Genomic DNA, 23456 nt, shown 5'->3' with positions numbered 1-23456 from the left:
CCTGAGCAGACTGGGTCGTTACATGCCAAGCACAATGCCCAGGAAGCTTCTTGTGGGTTTATTACACTTAGTATTTCACCTAAGCAAAACCTATGTATAATAAATGGCATCTGGAAGCCTGGCCTCTGAGGTGTTTCCACATGGTGGAATTGGCATGAGGGGTGTGGGTTTTAGGTCATGGGAGTGGGTGCCTCCCTGACAATGCCAAAGGCGGTTGGACTCAGGGCGACTCCCCAGCCTAGAACCTGCTGACTTTTCTTCATAGGATCAACCACCTTACACTGAGCAAGGTCCCAAGAAAAGACATTTTGTATTTGGATTCCTTACAGTATTTCTTCCTTTAAATTGCTTTAAGTGGGTAAAAGCAAAGCTTTAATGCCTTTCTTGTTAGCACTCTGGGCAACAGGAAGGGTGCTCCTTAGCCTAGGGGCAGCAGCATCACCGTCTCATGTCCTCTGTCCAGGACTCAGTGCCCACCCTTTTGTTAGTTCCTACTATTGTTTTCCCAGTCACTGCCAGCTCAGATTGACCCATGTGTTTACCTGGAGCTTGCACAGGATTCCTTCTTCCATCTCGGGTCCCTAGGTGACCATGAAGAACGGTACGTCCCTTGGTAAAGTTCTGTTTTAGTTATGACCTCAGTGTTTGTTTACCTGAAAATGTCTTCAGTTCATTCTAATTCTTTTTTTTTTTTGTAGAGACAGAGTCTCACTTTATGGCCCTCGGTAGAGTGCCGTGGCCTCACCCAGCTCACAGCAACCTCCAACTCCTGGGCTCAAGCGATTCTCCTGCCTCAGCCTCCCGAGCAGCTGGGACTACAGGCGCCCGCCACAACGCCCAGCTATTTTTTGGTTGCAGTTCAGCTGGGGCAGGGTTTGAACCCGCCACCCTCGGTATATGGGGCCGGCGCCTTACCAACTGAGCCACAGGCGCTGCCCTCATTCTAATTCTTAAAAGATAATTTTGCTGTGGCTATAATGCTATAGAATACGACACAGGAGCTGTGATTTTCTTCTGAAGGGCTTTGCACGTGCTACGCCTTTGTCTTCTGGTTCCCTTGGTGAGAAGTCCGTGTTCTGGCTGATGGCTGTGGTCTTCTCGGGTGATCTGCCTTTTCTCTCTTAGAATCTAATGTTTGTTCTGGGTGGTCTACATTGTAACTACAATATATATTTATTTCATTTTTGCTGCTTGGGAGTAATTCTTTTCATTGTTATTTTTAGCTATTATGGGTAAGAGTTGTCTTGTCTTTATAGGACACATGTGGTGCTGTGGTATAGGCATTCAAAGTGAGTTAATCAAATCAGAGAAACTGCGTGTCCATCACCTCAGGCATTTAACATTTGTTTGTGTTAAGAACATTATAAATGTCACTTTTTAAGTTATTTTAAAATATACCCTAACTTACTGTTGATTGTTGTCACTTTGTTGTGCTTTCAAATAGTGTTCATACTATCATCCTCACTGACACCGCCAAAGGCTCGTTCATCTCAGGGAGAGTGATGACTTCTTGAGTAATAACCCGAAAGAACAGGCAACCAAAGCAAAAGTCAACAAATTTTGGGGTCCATGAGATCCCCCACAGGTAACCATTGTTCTACTCTGCCTCCAGGAGATCGATTGCTCTTGATACTTAGCTCCCACATATGAGTGAGAACGCGTGGGATTTGTCTTTCTGTGCTTGGCTTATTTCACGTAACCTAACGTTCTGCAGTACCGTTCATGCTGTTGCAAATGGCAGCATTCCTTTTTTGTGTGTGTGTGTGGCTGTACAGTGTTCCAGCGTCCAGGGTGTATGTGTTCCACCCTTTCTTATCCATTCATCCACTGAAGGACACTGAAGTTGGTTTCATATCTTGGCTATTGGTGAATAGTGCTGGAAGAAACATGGGAGTGAATTCTTTTTCACATATTGAATTCCCATCCTTTGCAGTGGGATTGCTGGCTATATGATTGTTACATTTTTAGTTGTTTTGAGGAACCTCCATACAGTTCTGCATAGCTGTTGTGCTAATAACAGTGTCTGAGGAGTACCGTTTTCCACATTCCTGCCAGCACTCATTATCCCCTCTCGTTTTGATAAAAGCCACTTTAACTGGCGTGAAATGATATCTCTTTGTAGTTTTGATTTGCATTTCTCTGATGACTAATGCTGTTGAGCATTTTTTTTTTTTTTCCAGTTTTTGGCCAGGGCTGGGTTTGAACCTGCCACCTCCGGCATATGGGGCCGGTGCCCTACTCCTTTGAGCCACAGGAGCTGCCCTGTTGAGCATTTTTTAATATACCTGTTAGTCATTTTTACATCTTCTTTTGGGAAATGTCTATTCATATCCTTAGTCTGTTTTAAAATAAGATTGATGCTTTGTTATTGAGCTGTTGGAGCTTGTTATATATTTTAGTTATTAATCCCTTGTCAGACAGGTAGTTTGCAATTAATTTCTCCCATTCTATAGGTTGTCTCTCCCCTTTTTTGTTTCCTTTGCTATACAGAAGAATCCGAGTTTGATCTGATCTCATTTGTTGAATTTGGCTTTGGTTGCCTGTCCTTTCGGGTTATTACTCAAGAAGTCCTTGCCCAGACCAATGTCCTGAAGTGTTGGAGCCATGTTTTCTTTCATAGTCTCATAGTGTCAGGTCTTTGATTTGCATTTTGTGTGTGGTGAGAGATAAGGGTCTAGTTTTGTTCTTCTGCATATGGACATCTAGTTTTCTCAGCACCATGTATTGAAGACACTATGCTTTTCCCACTGTATGTTCTTAGCACCTTTGTTAATGATAGGTTGACTATAGATGTGTGAATTTATTTCTGGGTTCTTAATTACATACCGTTAGTTTACAGGTCTGTTTTTATGCCAGTACCATGATGTTTTGGTTACTATAGCTCTGTAATATAATTTGAAGTCAGACAATAGGAGTTTTAAAAGTCAATTTTGTTCTTGCTCAAGATGGCATTGGCTATTCTGGATCTTTTGTGATTCCATTTAAATTTTAAGTTTAGTTTTTCTGTTTCTGTGAAGAGTGCCATTGGTATTTTCATGGCGATTGCATTGAATCTGGAGATTGCTTTGGATAATATGGACATTTTGACAGGAGGGATTCTTCCACTCCCTGAGTATGTAACATCTTTCCACTTTTTGGTGTCTTCTTCAACTTATTTCATCAGTGTTTTGAAGTTTTCTTTGTAAGGATCTTTCACTTCTTTGGTTAAGATTATTCCTACGTATTTTATTTGAAGCTACTGTAAAATGGACTTACATTCTTGGTTTCCTTTTCAGATTATTTACTGTTGGCATATAGAAGTGCTACTGATTTTTGCATGTTGATTTTGTATCCTGCAAATTTTCCAAATTTGTTTATCAATTCTAATACTTCTTGGGTGGAGTCTTTAGATTTCTCTGGATTATAAAATCATATCATCAATCATATCATCAACAAGGATAATCTGACTTCTACCTTTCCAGTTTGGATGCCCTTTAATTTCTTTCTCTTGTCTGGTTGGTCTAACTAGAAATTCCAGTACTGTGTTAAATACCAGTGGTGAAAGTGGGCATCCTTCTCTTATTCCAGATCTTAAAGAGAAGGCTTCCACATTTTCTCCATTCAGTCTGATACTAGCTGTGAATGTGCCATACCTGGTTTTTATTGGGTTAAAGTTTCTTCTATATGCTTGGGAATCATTATTTCCTACATTTGAAGATTCGTGTCTTTTATCAATTTTGTACAATGCTTAGGCATTATCTCTTTGAATGTTGCTTTCCTCCCATTCTTTAGAATTTCTATTAGATATATGTGCAACTTTTCATTCTATCCTTCATGTCTTCATATTTTTTATGTTTGCTTTCTTTCTTCAGATCTAGATTTTGGTTCACTAATTCTTTCTTCAGCTAACTTGTCCTTTAATCATATCTTACTCATTTTATTTTTTATTTCCTTAGATACAATTTGGTTACTTTTGAAATCAGCCTGGTCTTTTTGGATAGTGTGTTTTGCTTTTTTTCATATTCATTCTTCTCTTTTTTGTTTCCTTAAAAATTAACAGAACTTTATATGTCCTAAAATATAAAACATAAACCATAATTTTAATACATTTTAATATTGATCGTTTCAATATCTGTAGTATTTAGGAATCTAATTCAGCTGTGATCGCTTCTACTCATTCTTAGGTCTGGTGCGATATTTTTCTCTCTCTGTCTCTGTGTGTGTGTGTGTGTGAGAGAGAGACCCAATAAGAGAGCAAAAGCGCAGTCATATTCCATGCAAATGTAACCACAGGAAATCACTGAAGACTGAGAGTCCATTTCTCTAAAGACAATTTGCATTTATTGTTTTAAAGTGTCCAGGAAAGTACCAAACTAGGACCATTTAAGTGGAAGCCTTGGCTTGGGGCTTTCAACATCACCCAGGTGGGCTGTGACTATGAATTTTCAGTGGTGACTCTTTTCCTCTTCTCTATACAAAGCCAAAGAGAAACAAATTCCTTTGCATGTATGTATGTATGTATGAAGACATTACATGCTTTGTGTTTACCTGGATGTATGTATTTACCTATTCTGGCTCACACTTTCAGTTTAAGAACAGCCTTTTAGGAATTCTGTTTTTACTGGGAAAGGAGAGATGGCCCTGTTCCAACTCTTCACTTTTTTTTAAAATTTCAGATTGGTATGAGGGTACAAATGTTGAGGTTATATTGTTTTCATTTCTAAGGCAAAGTTCAGGTTGTAGTTGAGCCTTTCACCCAGGGGTCGTGCTGAACACCTTCACATTGTGCACATTAGGTGAGATCCCACCAATCACCCTCCCTCCTCCTCCTCTTCTCTCCCCGGCCACTGGACTGTACTTGTGTTGTTCCTTTATGTGGGCATGTCCTTGTTTATATATTGGTTTCATATTAGTGTTGAGTACATTGGATACTTTTTCTCTCATTCTTGTGATACTTTACTAAGAAGAATGTTTCAACTTCATGTCAACACAAAACATGTAATGTCTCCCTCTTTTCTTATGGCTGAATAACACTCCATGGTGTACAGATACCACAGTTCATTAATCCATTCATGGGTTGATGAACATTTGCCTTGATTCCACATTTTGACAAACTGAGAATTGAGCTGCAATAAACATTCAAGTGCAAATGTCTTTTTGGTAAAATGATTTTTTTTTCCTCTGGGTAGATGCCTAGCAATGGGACTGCAAGATCAAACGGAAAGTTGACTTGTTTTTTTCATAATTCTCCATATTTCTTTCCATAGAGGTTGTATTAGTTTGCAATCCCACCAGCAGTGCAAAAATGTTCCCTTATCTCCATATTCATGCCAACATCGCAGATTTGGGACTTTGTGATATGGGCTAATCTCACTGGGGTTGGGTGTTGTTATTTCATCCAACCTTCACTTTGATGGATCCGAGACTTATCTTCTGTTCTCTGCAGGGATGTGATGTGGAAACTGGGCATTGGTGAATAGGCTTAGGGTAGCTGCACACTTCCTAGAATTTGCCTTTCTGGATTCATAACTCAACTTTGAAATTGGCCTCTGGTGACCTTAATTCTTTGTCAACTCCAAGATTTTTAGGTATTTTGTGGTGGGTTGGTTTTTAGGATAAGAGTCCATAATGCCAAAACAAACAAATGAAAGAGCCCCAGCACACCTAAGTAATTTTTTCTGATTCTTGCTAAAATGTTTACTTCTATTTGATGCAGGTCAGGGATGGGAAATGAGCAATCCTCCCACCCACTTCCCCGAACTCGCCAAGTGAGTTCTTGGCTTTGTGTAGGAAAGTGTGAGACAACTGGTGTCAGAAAGTTTATTGAGTGAGAGACAGACAACAGACTATACTCCACAGACAGGGAGTAGGGGTCCTCTCCTGAGCAGAAGGGGACCCTTATGGGGCAAGGGTAATGTTCTTAAATGTTCTGAATCCCTGTTAGGAAACAGCTCTATGTGAGCAGCATTGTTTTGAGGTCAGGCCTTAAAGGTTAGTCATAAACTATTGTCACAGAAAGGTAAGCATAAACTTTTGTAAGGCATCTGGCTTAGTAATTCACCTATTCTCAGGTGGTCCCAGGTGGGCAGGTCCCTTGCTGGCAGCTTCCTTGTTCTGGGTGGTTAGGGTTTGGTATCCATCCAAACGGCCTTCCTTTCCCCCTTATCCCTTTGTTATACATTTACTCCCTGGATGACATGTCTACCTTTATAAACTTAAAATGTAGTCTACCCAGTTTTCTCAAAGGGTCACCCCAATATCCTCATGTCAGCATCCTTTCATTTACTGAAACGCTTTTCTCTAAACTTGTTCCAGTTTTCTCCTTAGAACTTTAGGCCTCGAGTTCTCATTACGTATTTTATGTAAAGGGCAGTTGGATTTCATTCCAACATTGACTCTTTCCATGCCGTTTTTCACTTTATGTAGAAACCTGTCAAAAATAATGCAACAATTTTTATTTTTCCTTGTTCTATCCATAAACCAAGTATTGATGGCCTTCTGAAATCTGCATCCTACACTCACATTTTGACTTTGTAGACAGATGTTTGAAGTTCTATGAAATGGATTTTTTTAATCTCCCTCATTTGTAATTTGTAACCAAGTGGTATGGTCTCACTTTTACATCAGCTTACTACATGTCCTGCTGTGAAGTAGTAAGGTGGGTATTCACCTATTCATTAATTGGGAGGTTTTTGTTGTTAAGGCCTCTCAAGCTACAGATGCTCTTCAAGAATAAGTGGGGCTCTTGATGCTGGTGGGATTGTTCACTTTTTCCAGAGCCAGTGTGGTCTACTTTCAGGGCAGACCTAGGGTATGTTAGGAAGCTACAAAGAGGTAGATTTTTATACTAGAAGAGGAACACATTTTGGACCTGTTCAACAAAGGGCTGAGGTTTTCCAACTCTTAAAGTCCCAGAAAGGAGCTTCCTTCAGGAAAGTCTGGGAATCGTGATAGTTATGAGGAGCAAGACAGAATTCTAAAACCAGAAAGATATAACTTATTTCCACCTTTATTACAATGTATTAGTGAAATTTAAGAGTTAGGAAACAGGCCGGTGTGGTGGTTCATGCCTATAATCCCAGCACTTTGGGAGGCCAGAGCAAGAAGATCGATTGAGGCCAGGAGTTCGAGACCAACTTGAGCAACAGAGTGAGACCCCATCTCTACAAAAGATAAAAGAAATGAACCAGGTACAGTGGCACACATCAGTGGTCCCAGTTACCTGGGAGGCTGAAGCAAGAGGATCACTTGAGCCCAGGAGTTCCAGGCTGCAGTGAGCTATGAATTCTGCCACTGAACTCTAGCCTGTGAGACTGTTTCAAAAAAGAAACAAACTATATATATATATAAACACCCCCCTTCCCCACACAGGCAGCTACATTCTCAAACATTCCTTTCTGAGTCCCTTAAGCTAACCTTAAGGGTTCAGATTCAGCAGACAAAGCAGAAACCTGGCTGCCCTGAATCAGATGTGCTCTGAGTGCTGTTAGCTAGAATCGTCTGTTCTAGGGTATATGTTATAGGCCTTTAAGAGCTGGGTGGGTCCAGAACTTATCCCCAGGGACACTCTGGCTGTGTTTGCAGCACAACCCCATCCCTGTTGGAATAGGGGTACCCCCAGGATGTGTGGCCACCCCTCTCCCCTCACGACCTCTTCTCTGTACACCCCTCCAGTCTCAGCTCCTCTTGCAGGAGGCTGACCTCAGCCCCACGCAGAGGTCCTCACTTTGTGCCCCCTGCCTGCAACTGTACTGTGTAACAATCACAATATTCATTGACTTCTAGGACTCTGGCTTAATATGTAGCATTTAAGAACAGAGTTGCTGGCACTTTTGTTGATGAAATACTGATTTTTCAGAATTTCGATCTCCAGTCATATTCATTTTTATCTTGATGTGCATTTACATAAAATAAAGACACATTCTCTTTGCATTCGAGTTGAACATAAGGGACACCTTTCTCAATTTAAAACCCTTCTCAGAAAGATCTCCCTTGAATTCCCCTTTTTTCTTCTGCTTAGTTCTTTTTCATTTATCCTCAGAGCAGTTTTGGGTTCCAGTTAACTTCCATGGACTGGATAATCATTCGGAAAGAGTGTGGGAAGGAAAGGATTTGCAGAGTGAATGGGAGGGGAGGGCGGGGAGAGGCAGGGTCCCAAGGCTAATTCTCATCTCTTCACCTGGGCCTGAGGCTGCTTTGTCCCCACTCTCTCCACTTCCCTTCTCAGCTAAAGCCAGTCCTGAGAGCTGAGTCTCTGTAGGCCTGGGAATGTTTACTGTAGCTGTCCCTTCCTTGCTGATCATCCTACCTGGAGAAATAGCTGAAGGGGCAGAGGAACCTCAGGTCTGGGGCCTAGATCCCTCTTAGCAAGGTCAGAGACTGGGCACTAGTTTGGAACGTGGATATTTAGCTATAGGTGCAATACTTTGCATACAGCTTATTTTAAAATAAAACCAGACCACTGTTAATGCAGGGACTTCAGAACTCCATGACGGAATTTTGCCCCCACTTTTCCATCACTCTTCATAGCAGTTATACTTAGCACTGAAATGTGGGGTGGTTTGTGTCCCTCACTGCACCCCACCTCCTCCCCGCTGAGGGTTTTGCTCACTGTTCAGAACCCAGGGCCTCACACACACAGCACTTGGCAAGTCACAAAGGCTTGGGAATATTTGTTGAATGAGTGAATGAATTAATGCATAGGGCAGCCTTCCAGTGCAGTGAGGATACCAGCCAAGCTTCTCAAAGTTCTGAGAGAGTGTAGCCCCATGTTTTACATTCCTGATTTCTAAAACATTCAGATTTGCCTCCAGCACAAAGGTGGAGGACAAGCTCCCTCTGGCCTCTGTTGGAAACAGTCCTCTGCCCTGGAGTACTTTGCAACATACTAACCTGGAGACAGTCGATCGATTCCAGGGGATCTGCAGAAGGCTACACACCTGGGTCCTCTAATTTAACACGTCCAAGGGTTAACTTCATTCAGCTGCCTTCATGTTACAGCCTTGAATTGTATCACATGGATTAATTATGGAAAACAATCACATAAAAACTGCCTTTGCATGTGCTGTAAAAGCATTGCTCATTTGATTTCTCAGTGTCCAAAATACAATGATGAATTAATCTCAGAATTTAGTGTGAGGAAACCTTTGTGTGTGTGTGCCCTTGGACAAGATATTGAACACCTGGTGGCCTCAGTTCCTGTGTTCAGTTGGAATGACGGTGTCTGCTGTGTGTGGCTGTTGTGAAGATGAGAAGTGATGTACTTACGTTGCCCACTCATACCAGGTACCCAGTACGCACCCGGCAGGGATGGGAACACTAACTCTGCATAGTTACAGTTATGTTTCTCCTCTTGTGCTTTTGGCTGGCTCTGCCAGAAACTCACAACTAATTTGATGTTCAGTCCCAGCAGCAGTGGTCAGCCTTTTGGTTAGCAGAACTCCGCTGTGTGGAAGATGCTTTGTGAATGTCTCCATCCTCCCCACAGGTCTCATATTTTGACTGCTCCTTCTGAAAGGGAGCCAATGGTCTCTTATTTTCTCACTCACAACCAAATCAAACTAAAACAAGGAACCAATGCATACAGCTACTCTGTGACTTACAGCAGGGCTATGCGTGCAAACCCATCTGAAATAAAAAAAATGCACTTAATACCCCAACAAACCCACAACAAAGTCAAAAAATCACCAGTCAAAACACCCAGTGTAAGTTGGGAAGGTCTTTATACACAAACACCTGCAACAAACATGCCCACGGGGCGGGGGGGGTGGTGGTACAGTGAAGGGGAAGCTTTGCTGAGCGCTTCCAGGCCCTGGGGTGTGGGCCTCGCTGCGCTGTCTCCTTCAGTCTCTAGAGCGACACTCTGCAGGCGACCCTGGCTTCTCATTCTCACTTTGTACTCTGTCAATCTCTAAAAAGTTCTTGGTCCTTTGAGCCTGACTATCCCATAGTTTATTACTTCTGGCTATGATTGCCCCCCCCCCCCAATACTTACCAGCTGTGCAGTTTCACTTTTTTCTTCTCCTGGGGGATTTCCTCACCTGCTTAGCTTCACTTTCCTGTAACCTGATTCCTGTTTGAACCGGGGTGAGGGGAATGGTGTGTGTGTGTGTGTGTGTGTGTATGTGTGTGATTCTCTTATGGTGGGAATAAGGATTCCCTCACCTGTTAGCAGCACTCACCTTCTTGTACTCAGGTCCCTGGTTGGGCGCCACCTTTCATGAACCATTGTGGAGAAAGAGAAATGAACTGTGTGGGAATGGTGGGAAATAAGAAAGATAGACAAAAGATAGGATGAGGTCAGGAGGGCTGATGACTGCAGCCAGCACCAAACTGTGGAAACACCTTTATTTATAAAGTATCTTTAACAAGGTAAATCTTAACACCTGGGGTAAAGGTTAATTTTAAGAAGGAGAAGCTGTGTGCTTGCCAATAATAAGGAAAGTCTGCATGGGCCAAGTGACTTGTGGCAGGTGAAAAGAATGTTGATGTTGAAGGAGGAGAAGTAGCCTTGGGGTGGGAGTCATTCCCCGAATACCTCCTCAGGCTGTGGGGGCCCTGCCGCCTCACAGCCCTTCCCCCACAAGGAGAGACAAATCAGTCATGACAATGCATATGGCCCAGGGTTGGGGAAGGCTTCTCAGAGGAGGGAGCACATGAGCTGAGTCTGTAAGAATAAGCAGGGATGTCATGACACTGTAATTCACTTTAAAACATATACTATAGACAGGTGACGTGTCAATTTGTACTGCATTCCAGGGGGAGTCGGGTGCTCTGATCAGACATTTACCCTACAGATCACTTAACCAGAAAGGTCTTGTTCCGAGCTCCCATGGGAGCTCGGTGTTCCTAATCCTGAAGGAAACCAGAAGCTTTTTACCATAGTCAATGCTGGGAAGGGTGTTTCAGTGGGGGAAATGACTGGCTTCTTAATTAGTATAATGGATGATAAAGATGGTCTTTTGTCAGTGAAATGAGTGGTGTTAAATGTAGGTATGAATTTAATATACAGTGGCTGAAGTATTTGAGAGAACTTTTCCCACCTCTCCATCATCGGGGTCCACGACATACTGAGGACATTAGCCTGTATGCTCTGGGCCTCTCTGTGATGGCGTTGGGGGATTCTGGCTGCTGCCGCCATCATGAAGCACATGGGATTCTGCTTCTAGAATATGAGTGCATTTGCTTTGAGTGTACCTTTATTGTAAAATGACTGCCGGATCACCAAGAAAGTCAAGTCTTGGACTTTGCCAAACTCAGTTGTATGAGGGCTCTTGTGCCTGCTTGCTAAAATGTCTTTGATTAAAAATGTATCTCATATGACATAATGACATAGGGCTGGGAGCCACCTTTACCTGTGTGCAAAAATGTTTTGGGGTTTAGTCAGTTTGCAACATGAACCAGGTGGTGGCAGAGAGAAGCCACTCTGGGCAGCAGAACACCAGGACCCAGGTGCAGGGCACTTCTCTGGGACTTGCAAACAAGTGGCTTTGCCTGGGCATTGGTCACCTTTCTGAAGTTCTTCCATACACTGCTCAGTTTGGACTTTACCCCTCAAATCAGTGATGCTGAAAATGTGCCCAATGTTCACCCACATCAGATCACCTGGGAAAGTGGGAGTCTGTGTTTAAAAAGAAGCTCCTGAGTGATTTCCCTCCCACCAGAGTGTGAGAATACCATTCTTAAGCCATTGGCTTTGGCTTTGCTAGGTGCTGGGCACAGGTTCCTGGCAGGGTGGCACCAACAGAGCCTCTGGCTACAGGACAGAGTGTGGATGGGGGTATGGCAGAGGTCCGGAGGTTTCTGGATAGCCCAGGTGATGGTGCCGGGAAGGACAGGGTGGTTTCAGAAGACTCTTTCGGTAGTGGGCGGTGACTGGGTAGTCACTGCTCCAGTGACTGATGGGCTGTCAGGAGGGCGGGGCCGCAGAGCCAGCAGAGATGTGGTGACTGCTGGCTTTCTGTTTGGAGGCCTGATGGAGGTGAGAACAGCTGCCTTTCCCAGGCCACTGCCAGCTCTGTCCCTTTGGCCCTGGAGTGTACACAGAAGTGTTCCATGCAGTTCTGTCATGTGCTGGGCATGTCTGGGCCGCTACCCATGCTGACTTATGTGACACAAGCCCTCCTAGCCCCTCACGGCCCCTCACCAGCAGCTGCTCACTCCTCTAGGTCCTCAGTCTCTGCCTGTGTCACTCCCGGTTCATGATGAATTCCAGAAAGTATACATTACAAAAAATAGCATTGTTTAATAATGCTCAAAGAAGCATCTATTGTATCCTTCACTATTTAGTTTAAATAAAATAAAGCTGACCCCAAAAGTAGATCATGAAGAAAAAACAAGGGCTGTTTCCCTCTGGTCACTGTTGCCCCAAATCCCTGCCAGATGCTCGGGCAGAACAGCTCCTGTTCAGCCAGTTAGAAAACCCTGCTAGGACTCAATTCGGAGTTCTGAGATGCTGCAAGGCCTTTGCACCAGGTGACAATGACCTCTTAAACTTGTAGGATGACATAATGACTATGTGTCAGTGAAGCTCTCAATGAAACGTCAAACAATCAGTGAATTCTTTGCATATTTTATTTTTCTTTTTTTGATTTCCAACTCACACACATCTGGCATATTTTACATCTTTGCAATAAAACATGGTTACAATAGCTTAAGGAATTTATATATCCAAAATATTTCACCATGATCTCAAGATGACATGAACTTGTCTTCCAGATGTTCAGAATCCTCCCAAATTCTAAGCTACAAACTCAAGATATTGCTTACAGCCTGGTGATGAATAACTTAATCATTACGCTGATTCCCCATAATTTCAGAATTTCATAAATACAAACAACGATGAAGAAGGAATTCAGTGCTAAAACTTACTAGTACAAGGTGGATAACAAATAAGTAATCACATCAATAAATAATGATATGTTTCTGGTGCAAAGTGCCGATACAAAGAACCCATTATCTTGTTTTATCTTTTTTAAATAAATGACTGCAAGTGAGTGTAAATTCTGAGAAAATTACATTCCTGAAACATGCCTCATAGCCCTACCGACACAATATGTACATCTATGACAATACGGTCACCAAATATACAAAGAAGAAACATGAAGAAAGTGTATATACCCCTGGGTGTGTAACGTGATTAGTACAATGTACGGAAAATCATCGGGTAGCCATCATTTTATATCGTAAAAGATGAAATGCCTTAGGCTAAGAATGTGGCGTCAGGTGAGAATTTCACAAGAACCTAAAAGAATAACTTCAGTTATTGTCATAATAAAGTCCAACTTGTTATTAAAGAAACTAAGCTATTCAAGAACCAAAGAGGAAACAAAAGTTAGCCTCAGAATCGCCTCCCCTACTGTATACACACTAAGCCGGCAGGATGACTCTGGAAGAGATGATGTCCAGGTGTTGGGAAGTCATTACTGTGGAACTAACGATCATGACTCCTATTTATACGGCAAAACCCAGGGCCTTATCCCTAAGACCCCTTTCTGCTGTGCCTTCAAATTATGAAGGGTAGGGGTGAATTCTCTTTGTATAAAGGACCCCAAATGGCAAATAATGACTTAGTATCCAAATGCTTCATGGGCAAATTTCACTTAGAAGGGATGAATTTAGATTTAAAAGTGCAAACCATATTTTGGTGAAAATGTCAAAAATTACTGATTGAGCCCAAATTGCACCCTTTCCTATGAGCTGTGTCCTTGCACAGATCTTTCTGTTTCCGAGTGTGAATGCACCTGTTCCATCAAGACATCAGGAGTAAGGAACATGCAAGTTGTAACTCCACAATAAAATTAAGAAACATTTTGTTCTTTATACAAGGTTTTACTTTTACAAAAGTATCCCTTTTAAATAAGATGCATCTGATGTACAAAGTATCAAACGTGTTTTTTTTTTTTTCTCAGTTTGAAAAGAGGCTGGAAATGGGATGCAGGTTAGGTTCAAAGCTTAAACTTTGTAACAACTGGACACAAGGTTCCTCAGAATTGTCAAAAGTCTCTTGTGACACTTCCCACAACCTTTTCTCAATAAACAACAATATATGAAATAATTACCAAAACATCTCCTAATTCATATAATTTACATGATATAAGCTTGCTTGATAGCAGCTGGTGTTCAGTCGTGAAAAAACACACAAAGTAAAATGGCTGCTGACTACGATGTACAGCTACTGCTGGGTGTGAGGGAATGTACAGACAGGTCCACGGAGACAGGTCTTTCCACCAGAGACTTTGCCTTCCCACGCAGCACTTGTGCTCTCAGCTTGAACTTGGCTTTTCCCTTCAGTATCTGTTCTGGTGCTCATAATGCCACCGATTAAAATCTATATTAAAAGCTACGATGCTACCAGAGGCCATGCCAGTAATCAGCGTCCTGGAAAAGCAGAAACAGCAGTTAAGAGTGATGTGCGCACAGACTCATGCGGTTGCTGTTTTACACCAGACAAAATCATGATGGCAAAGTTCGCCAAGTCTTAGTTTTATGTTTATTGAGATGGGCTGGGCGGTGTGAGCTGACCTCATGCAACCACATTTCCCGGCCCCCGGGCACCTGTGCCTCTTGCCAATCACACTTGTGGTGCCCACGGCTTCCCTTTGGATGTCTCCTGGCTTTTCCGAGGATTTCCGGCCTTTCTTCCTATCTCTCTGACCTTTCTTTTCTTTGTCTCCTGGAATCACAACGCCCCTTGAAAGCTCCCCAGCCGCATACACGGTGCCACCGCTTTCTGGTGCCTCTGTAGTAGTTCCCCGCTGCCACCCACGGGGTGCTGACGGGCTGTGTCACGAAACCCCGGTTCAACATTTTCACTGTGGGTCTCCACTACCTCCTTCCTTGCTGTACCTCAGCTGGCTGAGTCGCCCTTATCTCCTCTCCCTGTGCCTCCGAGCTTCACAGCATCCGGCTGCTCCCCCTCATTGCCACACACCCCACTCAGGTTCCAGAATCTTCGTCTACAGCGAGTGCTGCTTCACTTTTGATTAGACACCTCATGAATAAACACCTTTTGAGTACATGTCTTCCAATATATGTTTATCAATGTATAATTTACATGAAGCATGCAGTACTATTCTAGAATATCACAGATATCATAAACAAAAACAATCAGAATTAAGGAAGAGATTAAAGTGGAGATAGAAATGAAATTAGCATCTTTCCTCCCTCCACTTAGAGGCCCCTGACACAGGCGCCTGGTGAGTGTCTGCCCATCTCTTTCTTGTTCTGTTGTTCTGTCCCTGAGCTCTCTGAGGTCAGTAACCTGGTTTTTCGTGCTTTGCCCAGCGCTCAACCCAGATGAGGGCAGCAAAACGAATGCACGGATGCACGGGGACGCCAGGAAGCTTATTCAGATGACTTAGGCCTACACATTACTCCAGGCGCGTTAGAAATGCCCACGTGGACACAGGTACCTGCACAGTAAACCATTCCTACTTATTCTCAAGCATGGACGGCAGCACTTCGGAGCTTTCTTTATGAACAGTCTGGGCTGTCGCCTAACATCTTTCCTCAGATGAAACGATCACCTTGTTTTCCCAATGACTTCAGTACCATTTCACTCTATTGTGTAGACACTTTGTTCAATTTGTTATATCTTAATACTAAAAAAACAACAGGATGTCCCTACACAGGGAAAAAAATTCAAAAACCTAAATCACAACAGGTATCCTGGGACGTGTTTCCATGAGTGGGAGAGAAGACTTCCCGTGTGTACAGAAAGGGGTGGCCGACACATAGAGAATACTTTGTAAAAAATTTGTAAAATTTTGTCACGTATATTTTGTAAATAAAGGTATACTTAGCTACTACAATTTCCCATTTAGCCCAAGTGTGGCGACTTTTGAAATCTCTTGTATTTTAAAACCAATATTCTTACAAGGACTATTACATATAGTTGGAAAATGTTAATTGATAAGTTTTTCTTATTTCTGGTGGATAACAAAAAATATATGCCATATTCAGATTCTAGGGTTGTAGTTCATTTTTAAAATTTACAAAGATTCATATTTAGATTCATATTTCTAATATTGTTTTCTGTGTAAGAAACCTAAAGGTAAATTTTAGAAAATAATAAAGTCCTTTTGCAAACTGAAGAACAATGGAAAAATCACATAAATTAATTATCATATCAACTCTTTTCAAGAAAGGATTAAAGTGTTTTAGGGGAATATGTAAAAGAAAATAATGTAAATGGAAAACTGGTAAATAAGAAAATGGGAGTAAAAGCCTGTTTCAAGTAATGAGTGAGACTTTGTATTTTCTGAAGGAGAGGCCAGCTGTAGCCCACACTACGCCGGAAATCGGTTGGCTAGAAGTTGACCTCACACTGGAATCCCTCTCTGAAAATACATGTTTTCCTCACACCCTATAAGCCAGGAAAGCCCGTGTGAGGCTCGGTGAGGATTTGAGCATAGGGAAGTTGGTGGGGATACGTTCTACACCCCGGGCCCTTCAACGGTGCCTGTCTGAGCCTGTTCTTCATCAGACCCACTTCTTTTTTGGCTTCTTAATCTCTCTGCCTGTTCCCCTCTTACAGAATCTTTTCTTGGAGTTCTTCCTCCTGCCCTCCGTCCACCCTCTCCTCTGCTAGTCTGCTTTTCGTGTGGAGGCTGGACTCGCAGTCAGCACAGCTCCCCCTTGTACAGTGAAGGGCTCCTGAGGACAGTGCTCAGTTATGGCACTGGTCCCTGACGGGGCTCACCTCTGGTCATGGGATAAGTCCATCGCTCTAATGCCAGCATCACATCCGGGGTAAATGTACAGCTGCTTGAAGTCGCAGGCCTGCCAGACCTCCACCACACCGTTGTCCCCTCCAGTTACCAGGTTCTGGCCATCGCTGCTCAGGAGAATGGCCTTAGAAACGGCAAAAGAGCAGCCATTTTCCTCACATTTTCTGAAACAGTCAACTGTCACCACTGAGAAGCACTCAGTACAGCTCCCTTACGGTCAGTATCTACTTATCCATTGTACAAGTTTCTTCAAGTCCAACCCACAGAATTTCTGTGGAATCCACTAGAATTCTTCCATGTACAAAGTATCTTACTAAAAACAATTTAAGTTTTAGAATTGCAGCAGCCTCAGTGAGTACTATCAATTAGATTTAGGAAGACCTTGAGAATCAAGTGACGTGATGTTTTGTTAAGTCCTGAATATTAACAATGCTGAGACTTTTAGGAAAAGTGGCAGAAGCATATTTCAAAATAGTTTTTAATAATGACAAACCAGGCGGTGCACGTGTCTCAGTGGGTAGGGCCCTGGCCACAGACACCCAGGCTGGTGGGTTCGAACCCAGCCCAGGCCAGCTAAACAACAATGATAACTGCAACAAAAAGTATCCGGGCATTATGGTGGGCGCCTGTAGTCCCAGCTACTTGGGAGGCTGAGGCAAGAGAATTGCTTGAGCCCAAGAGTTTGAGGTTGCTGTGAGCTGTAAGCCACAGCACTCTACTGAGGGTGACAAAGTGGGACTCTGTCTCAAAAAAAAATGACAAAAGCAGCAATTATAATTAATTTTTAAGTGAAGGGCAATTGGGCACATGTAATTTTGGTTTAGGGTTCTACAGGTAGGATTCTTTGACAACAAACTCACTTGTAATGTTGTGGGGGGTGCAGCATGAAACATTCATTTGTAAAAGGAACTTAAAAAGTTTTCCTTAAGGTTTAAACTCTAATCATCCAACACCTGTCATTTCTGAAGTCTGATTCACTGAGTCAATTACTTGGGATTAAGTGTACTTGGGTTGTTCAAAGTATATATGCCTTTAAACTTGAACATATCTATGTGGACACTACAGAAATTCTATCATGAATCATTTAATGTAAAACAATCAATCTTTAATCTCTTGGCTTTAGTCCTACTTAGCATAAAATATGCAGATTTACCCGTGTTGAATCATTGATCTCCATTTGAGCCAAAAGTTTCCCATTAATGCTGAAATTGCTGAACCGTCCTCGTTCATAGTAGATGATACAGTGGCCTTCGCTGGAGACGGAAATCAAGCGAGGGAACAAGCAGTTTTCTGGTCCTTCAAGGGCTCTCAGCAAATCTCCAGTGATTGTGTGGACCAGGCAAGGTCCCTCTGCAGAGGGAGGACATCAAGGGCCAGGGTCAATCGGTGATGACAGATCACACACCAGCCCTCACCCCCCTGAAGGCCTCATGTGGGGATGCATCAGATTTGTTGCAAGAACCCAGGAAAGGAAAGAGATATGCTGGCCAGAGCCCAGCCCTGGGTAAATACTTGGCCATTTCCTTCAGCAGATAATATTCATAATAAAAGAACAGTTCGTAAATTATATGAGAATAAAATATTTTACATGCCCCCAATTTTCTCTCACTGTGCTTCTAGAAATTTTCCTTGGCAGTTTAAAGGAATGATCAGAACAGTTGCTAATTTTCTCTAGTAGCATCAACATTTAAACATTGCACCACAAAAATACATTATTATTAAGTTTTAATTTTTTTCTGTTGTCTATACATAATATGTAAAAGAAAAACTGGGCAAATTAGAAACACATTTTGTTTTTAAATAAATGAATAGTAAGGCAAAAGTAAAAAAAAGAGTATGAGGAGCGACTTATTTTGCCCCGTTTGTTTTTGGGGTCTTAGGCCCTTGTAGAAATGGAGTTGATAAGATAAAACAAAACAGAGAAACAAAACAAAACAAAATACCCAAAAGCCCCTCACTGGTCCAGTTCATAAATTGTTTAATATGGGTTTGCCCAAAAATGGCCTCCACAAAAACTGTAAATGAATTATTTTTATTTTTCAATCAATTCATTTGGATACATACATATTTTACAAAACAAGTGACAGTATAAAGCTACACCTAAGTTTTTTCCTGATTACTAAAGTAACAGATGTACACTATAGAAAAAAATATAGCAATCACCTCTAACATTACCCACCACCTATAGAAAATTCGTGGGTTTTTTTCTATGTCTACTAGGTGTCACTTATTGTCCCTTTTGTTTAACTTCTCAGGATAAAATAATAACATACATATTTTTACCCTTTTTAAAAAATTAAGAGACATTTATTAAAAATAATATCATGTGTCCTTTCTGGGTTATTTATTCTCAGATACGTGAATAACAGAAAGATGGTCCCTGCCCTTAGACTGTATCCATTCCCTGTAATGCAGCAGCCAGAATAAGCTCTAACAACAAAATTTGATTGTCTCATGGCCTTGATTAAAACCTTCAATGGGCTGGACAAAGTGGCTCATGCCTGTCATCCCAGCACTCTGGGCTGCATGAGCTCAGGAGTTCGAGAGTGAGACCTGAGCAAGAGTGAGACCCTGACTGTACTAAAAACAGAAATACTAGCTGAGCGTTGTGATGGGTGCCTGTATTCCCAGCTACTCAGGAGGCTGAGGGAGAAGGATTGCTTGAGTCTAAGAGTTTGAAGTTGCTGTAAGCTATGATATCACAGCACTTTACACAGGGTGACAGAGTAAGACTCTGTTTCCCCAAAACAAAATGAAACAAAACAAAACACAAATACAAACAAACAAACAAAAAAACCCTTGAATGGTTTCTCACTATATTTATAATAGAATAAAAATATTGAAAACCTGGGCGGCACCTGTGGCTCAGTGAGTAGGGCTCTGGCCTCATATACTGAGGGTGGCGGGTTTGAACCCAGCCCCAGCCAAACTGCAACAACAACAATAATAAAATAGCCAGGTGCTGTGGTGGGTGCCTGTAGTTCCAGCTATTTGGGAGGCTGAGGCAAGAGAATCGTCTAAGCCCAGGAGCTGGAGGTTGCTGGGAGCTGTGACACCACAGCACTCTACTGAGGGTGACAAAGTGAGACTCTGTTTCAAAAAAAAAAAAAAATTGAAAACCCTGTGCAAGGGCCCCTCCCACCTGCTCAGCCTCCTCACTGCTGGACGCTGGGTGCCAGGAGACCCTCTCCCAGGGGCCTTTCAGTTTCTCCTAAGCCCCGGCCCCACCTCTGCCTCAGTCCTCTCATGGAGAATTACTATGGGAGCCAGAATTGAGACCTGTTTCCCGGCTCTTCCTGGAATGACACCTCTTCCACAAAAAGTCAAAAGAACCAAGTAACCTGTTTCCTTTCCACCATCCTCTACACAGCCCCAGCCCTGAACTGGGACTGGTAGGAGAGGGGACCCGGGCCAGTCCCAGGAGCAGCCTGACCCCAGCCCTGAACTGCCCCACTGCACCAGGGCATTTCCCCACTCTCTTTTATTTTTGTATTCTTTATTCTTTTTTTTCTTTTGGATGCTATACTAACAAGAACCCCTTGTCTTTTAAATGTCCTTTTCAAATGGCTGCATCATACAGATGTATTGCAACTTATCAGTGTGCTGCTTAGGATACTGGAGGCCACAAAGCATCCATTTTATACATATTGTATATTAGCACTAATAAATGCTACTAATAAAACTGAACACCTGCAAAGAACCGAGGGATTATATTTGCTTCCTGGAAGAAAGAAGCCATAAATCATGGTTAGCTTGAGAAAACAGTACATTTTCTAAAGATTTACAATGAAAGAAATGAGTTCTGACCTTTAGCACCACTGATAACAAGTCCAAGTTCTGCACAGACAGAAACACAGACGACTTCATGGTCATGGCCGGTGAGGACAGCTCTGGGAGCAGGGTAGTCACCTGCAAGATGATGGCAGCAGTGAGTCATCATAGACCCAGGGCAGAAGTAAAGGGCTCCATCACCAAACCCCAACATAAGAAAACAGTCACCGGTGTTCATTAAGGGCATTCCCATCAAGCCGTGTGGCCAGGAGCAACCTGCTTCTCTGCTCTCCTTACCTGTGAATGGCCATAACTAGCAGAACTTCTGCACAGGCTGACAGGGGAAAGGGAAAGTCAACATGTGCCAGGGGCTTCCAGCCTCATCAGGATATGACGACTGTTTTCTATTGTTACGAAATGGGCACAATGCCCACCAAGGCATTTTCACCTGTTACCTCATTCCGTTTGGTAATGTTCTATGAGGCAGGTACTCTTAATATCCCTATTTTGCAGTTTGTACACCCATGGCTTTGAAAGGTTATTGAATTTGTCTAAGTCCGCACAGCCAGACAGTGCTGGAACTGAACCCAGAGCTATCTAACTCTGACATCAGTGCTCTTACCCATTTAAAAATATTCCCTAAAATATGCAACAGAAAAGAAAGAACTGCTTTGATTTGGAGGGCAGGGAGGTAGAAGAGATAATTATCTAAGCCCTCCACTTTCTTTCCATAAGCAATCTCACTGCCGAGTGTGTTCACAGACTAAGTGTCCCCTAAGTGATAGGATTCTGCTAAGTGGGCTACGAGCTGGGACTACGTAGACAGTTAGTGTACCTGAACTGCTCGAAACACACCAAACACGCAGGGCCTGCCACAGGCTCACCACTTCAGGCACTCAGCTAGGACAGGTGGGAGGAGGAACAAACACAGGTGCATGGACCAGCGGGAATCAAAAAAATCCTCATTGGAATGAAGAGCAAATCAGAGTGTTGGTGAATAAGCTGCACACACGTAAGATAGTGTGACAGGTCAGCCAAGTCCAGAGGCCACCCTGGCCAGCATGTCTCAACTGGCAAAGCTGTTGGGAGGAGCCAGACTGGGATGGCAATGGGGCTGCTGTAGGCGTAGGGTACAGAACTGTAGAGGAAAAGGCAACAGGAGGAAGTCGGACAGGAACTGTCGGGGCATCTTGGGCCCGAACCTTTCGAGAGGTTCCCTTGGAAGATGGTATATGACAGCTTGACTCTTTACTTACTGAAGTAAAACTGTGGAGGGCGGGGAACCCAGGAAGAAAGATGTGGACCGTTTAGCAACATAATTTTGCCCTGAACTACTCAGATCTAGTCAGCACTCACCACTGCCTAGTCGCGCCTGCTATTTCCATTGCTCAGTAATGTCTGGTGTTGTCCATACCCTTCCATTTCCCTCTTTGTTAGTTTTTTAAATAATTGTAACAGACTCATTGTATGATATTGGTTCATCCTGGATGTATTATTTGGTTGAGTTTATAATGTCATCATAGCAAAGAGCAGATATATATAAATATGCCTTTGTGTGTGTACATGCGTATATATTATTACTTCACTTTAAGTTGCCAGTTTCATTAACCATTATTTTCTCTCTTTCAAAATGTACATTGTAATTTGGCTACAAATCTGTAACTCCTTGAGAATTCTTGGTATTTCTCAAACTAGGGTACCCAGGTATGTGTAGGTATTTTCTAGGGAGGGAGTTCTATGAAAATTTTACCTTTCAGATTACAATTTTGATAGCTTTCTAAAGATATTTTTAAACTAGTTATAAAGATAAAACCTTGTTTTCATGTCAGATTTTCTGTGATAATATTTTTGCTGTGGAGATTTAAAAGTGAAATATGCTGGGGAGTCCAAGCATACATTCCTAGGAGTTTGAGAGTTTTTTGCTTTTCAAGCATCTCTTAGATGGCGTGTGGGGGAAGGGGGCCGATAGCCTATGTGAGTTTGCCATCATATTTTATGTCTATGGCTATTGCCATAATGTGTTTTCAACATTGGTAGAATATCTCTTTATATTTTTAGTATTCTTGAATTTGTTTGAAATGTATTTATATAATTTACAAAATACTGTTTTAAAGATACCCTGAGTTTCCTGGTAAAATGAGGATTAAGTCTTGATAAGATTTCTCAAAAGAAAGGAAATCAGCATACTTAAGGAACAGCCACACTCTGATGTTTATCAAGCACTCTTCACAGTAGCCAAGATAAGAAATCAACCTAAGTAAAATGTGGTATATACATCATGGAATACTATTCAGCCATTTGCAACAACATGGATGTAACTGGAGGACATTATGTTAAGTGAAATAAGCCAGGAACAGAAAGATAAACATCCCATGTTCTTATTCATATGTGGGAGCTACAAATACGGATCTCATGGAGGCAGCGCACAGAATGGTGGTCATCAGCGGCTGGGAGGGCAGCAGGGAGTTGGGATGAGGAGGGGCTGGTTACAAGGCATAAAGTGCAATTAGACAGAGAATAAGATTTAGTGTGTCTCTATTACCTGATTTGTCATTAAACACTCCATGTAGGCATCAAAATATCACACATACCCCATAAATGCACAACTATTATATACAAAACAAGTTTTAAAAGCATACTATTCTTAATTTTTCTAAATGATTATTTTGTTTTGGAGAGACTGGTACATTGAAAAACACTGAAATCATACATTTAATAAATTAATATAAAATAAAATAAATATAAAATAAAGAGTTTTGAGATCTTTCTTTTATATGCTGTGGGGAAAAAAGTAATCTAATCTTATTGCAAGGAATTGAGAAAAAATATAAAATAATATCACAAATATTCTTATGTGCATTATATATTTATTATTAGGAAATAAGTTTTTTGAAAGGCTTGTGTCTGATTTAGATAGTTTAAAATGTTTTATTCTTTTCATTACAGATCAGCTGAATCAACTGTGGAACTTGGCTC

General features: G+C 42.1%; 1 protein-coding gene across 3 annotated transcripts in view; it reads right to left on the bottom strand.

Moving 5' to 3' along the window:
• Positions 1-12534: 12534 nt before the first annotated feature.
• The window catches only part of NBEA (neurobeachin), a 754735-nt gene continuing 743813 nt past the window's right edge, over positions 12535-23456 (bottom strand). For all 3 annotated transcript variants that reach the window (XM_053563534.1, XM_053563535.1, XM_053563536.1), the window contains 4 exons: positions 20517-20618; positions 17863-18059; positions 16682-16833; positions 12535-14358 (listed from right to left, as the gene is read on the bottom strand). In XM_053563534.1, coding sequence (XP_053419509.1) covers positions 14268-14358; positions 16682-16833; positions 17863-18059; positions 20517-20618 — 542 coding nt within the window. In that variant the 3' untranslated portion in view covers positions 12535-14267. The remainder of the gene's footprint in view (positions 14359-16681; positions 16834-17862; positions 18060-20516; positions 20619-23456) is intronic.

Source organism: Nycticebus coucang, chromosome 15, assembly GCF_027406575.1.
Source record: "Nycticebus coucang isolate mNycCou1 chromosome 15, mNycCou1.pri, whole genome shotgun sequence".
Lineage (NCBI taxonomy): Eukaryota > Metazoa > Chordata > Mammalia > Primates > Lorisidae > Nycticebus > Nycticebus coucang.
This window is presented reverse-complemented; position numbering and strand designations above follow the sequence as displayed.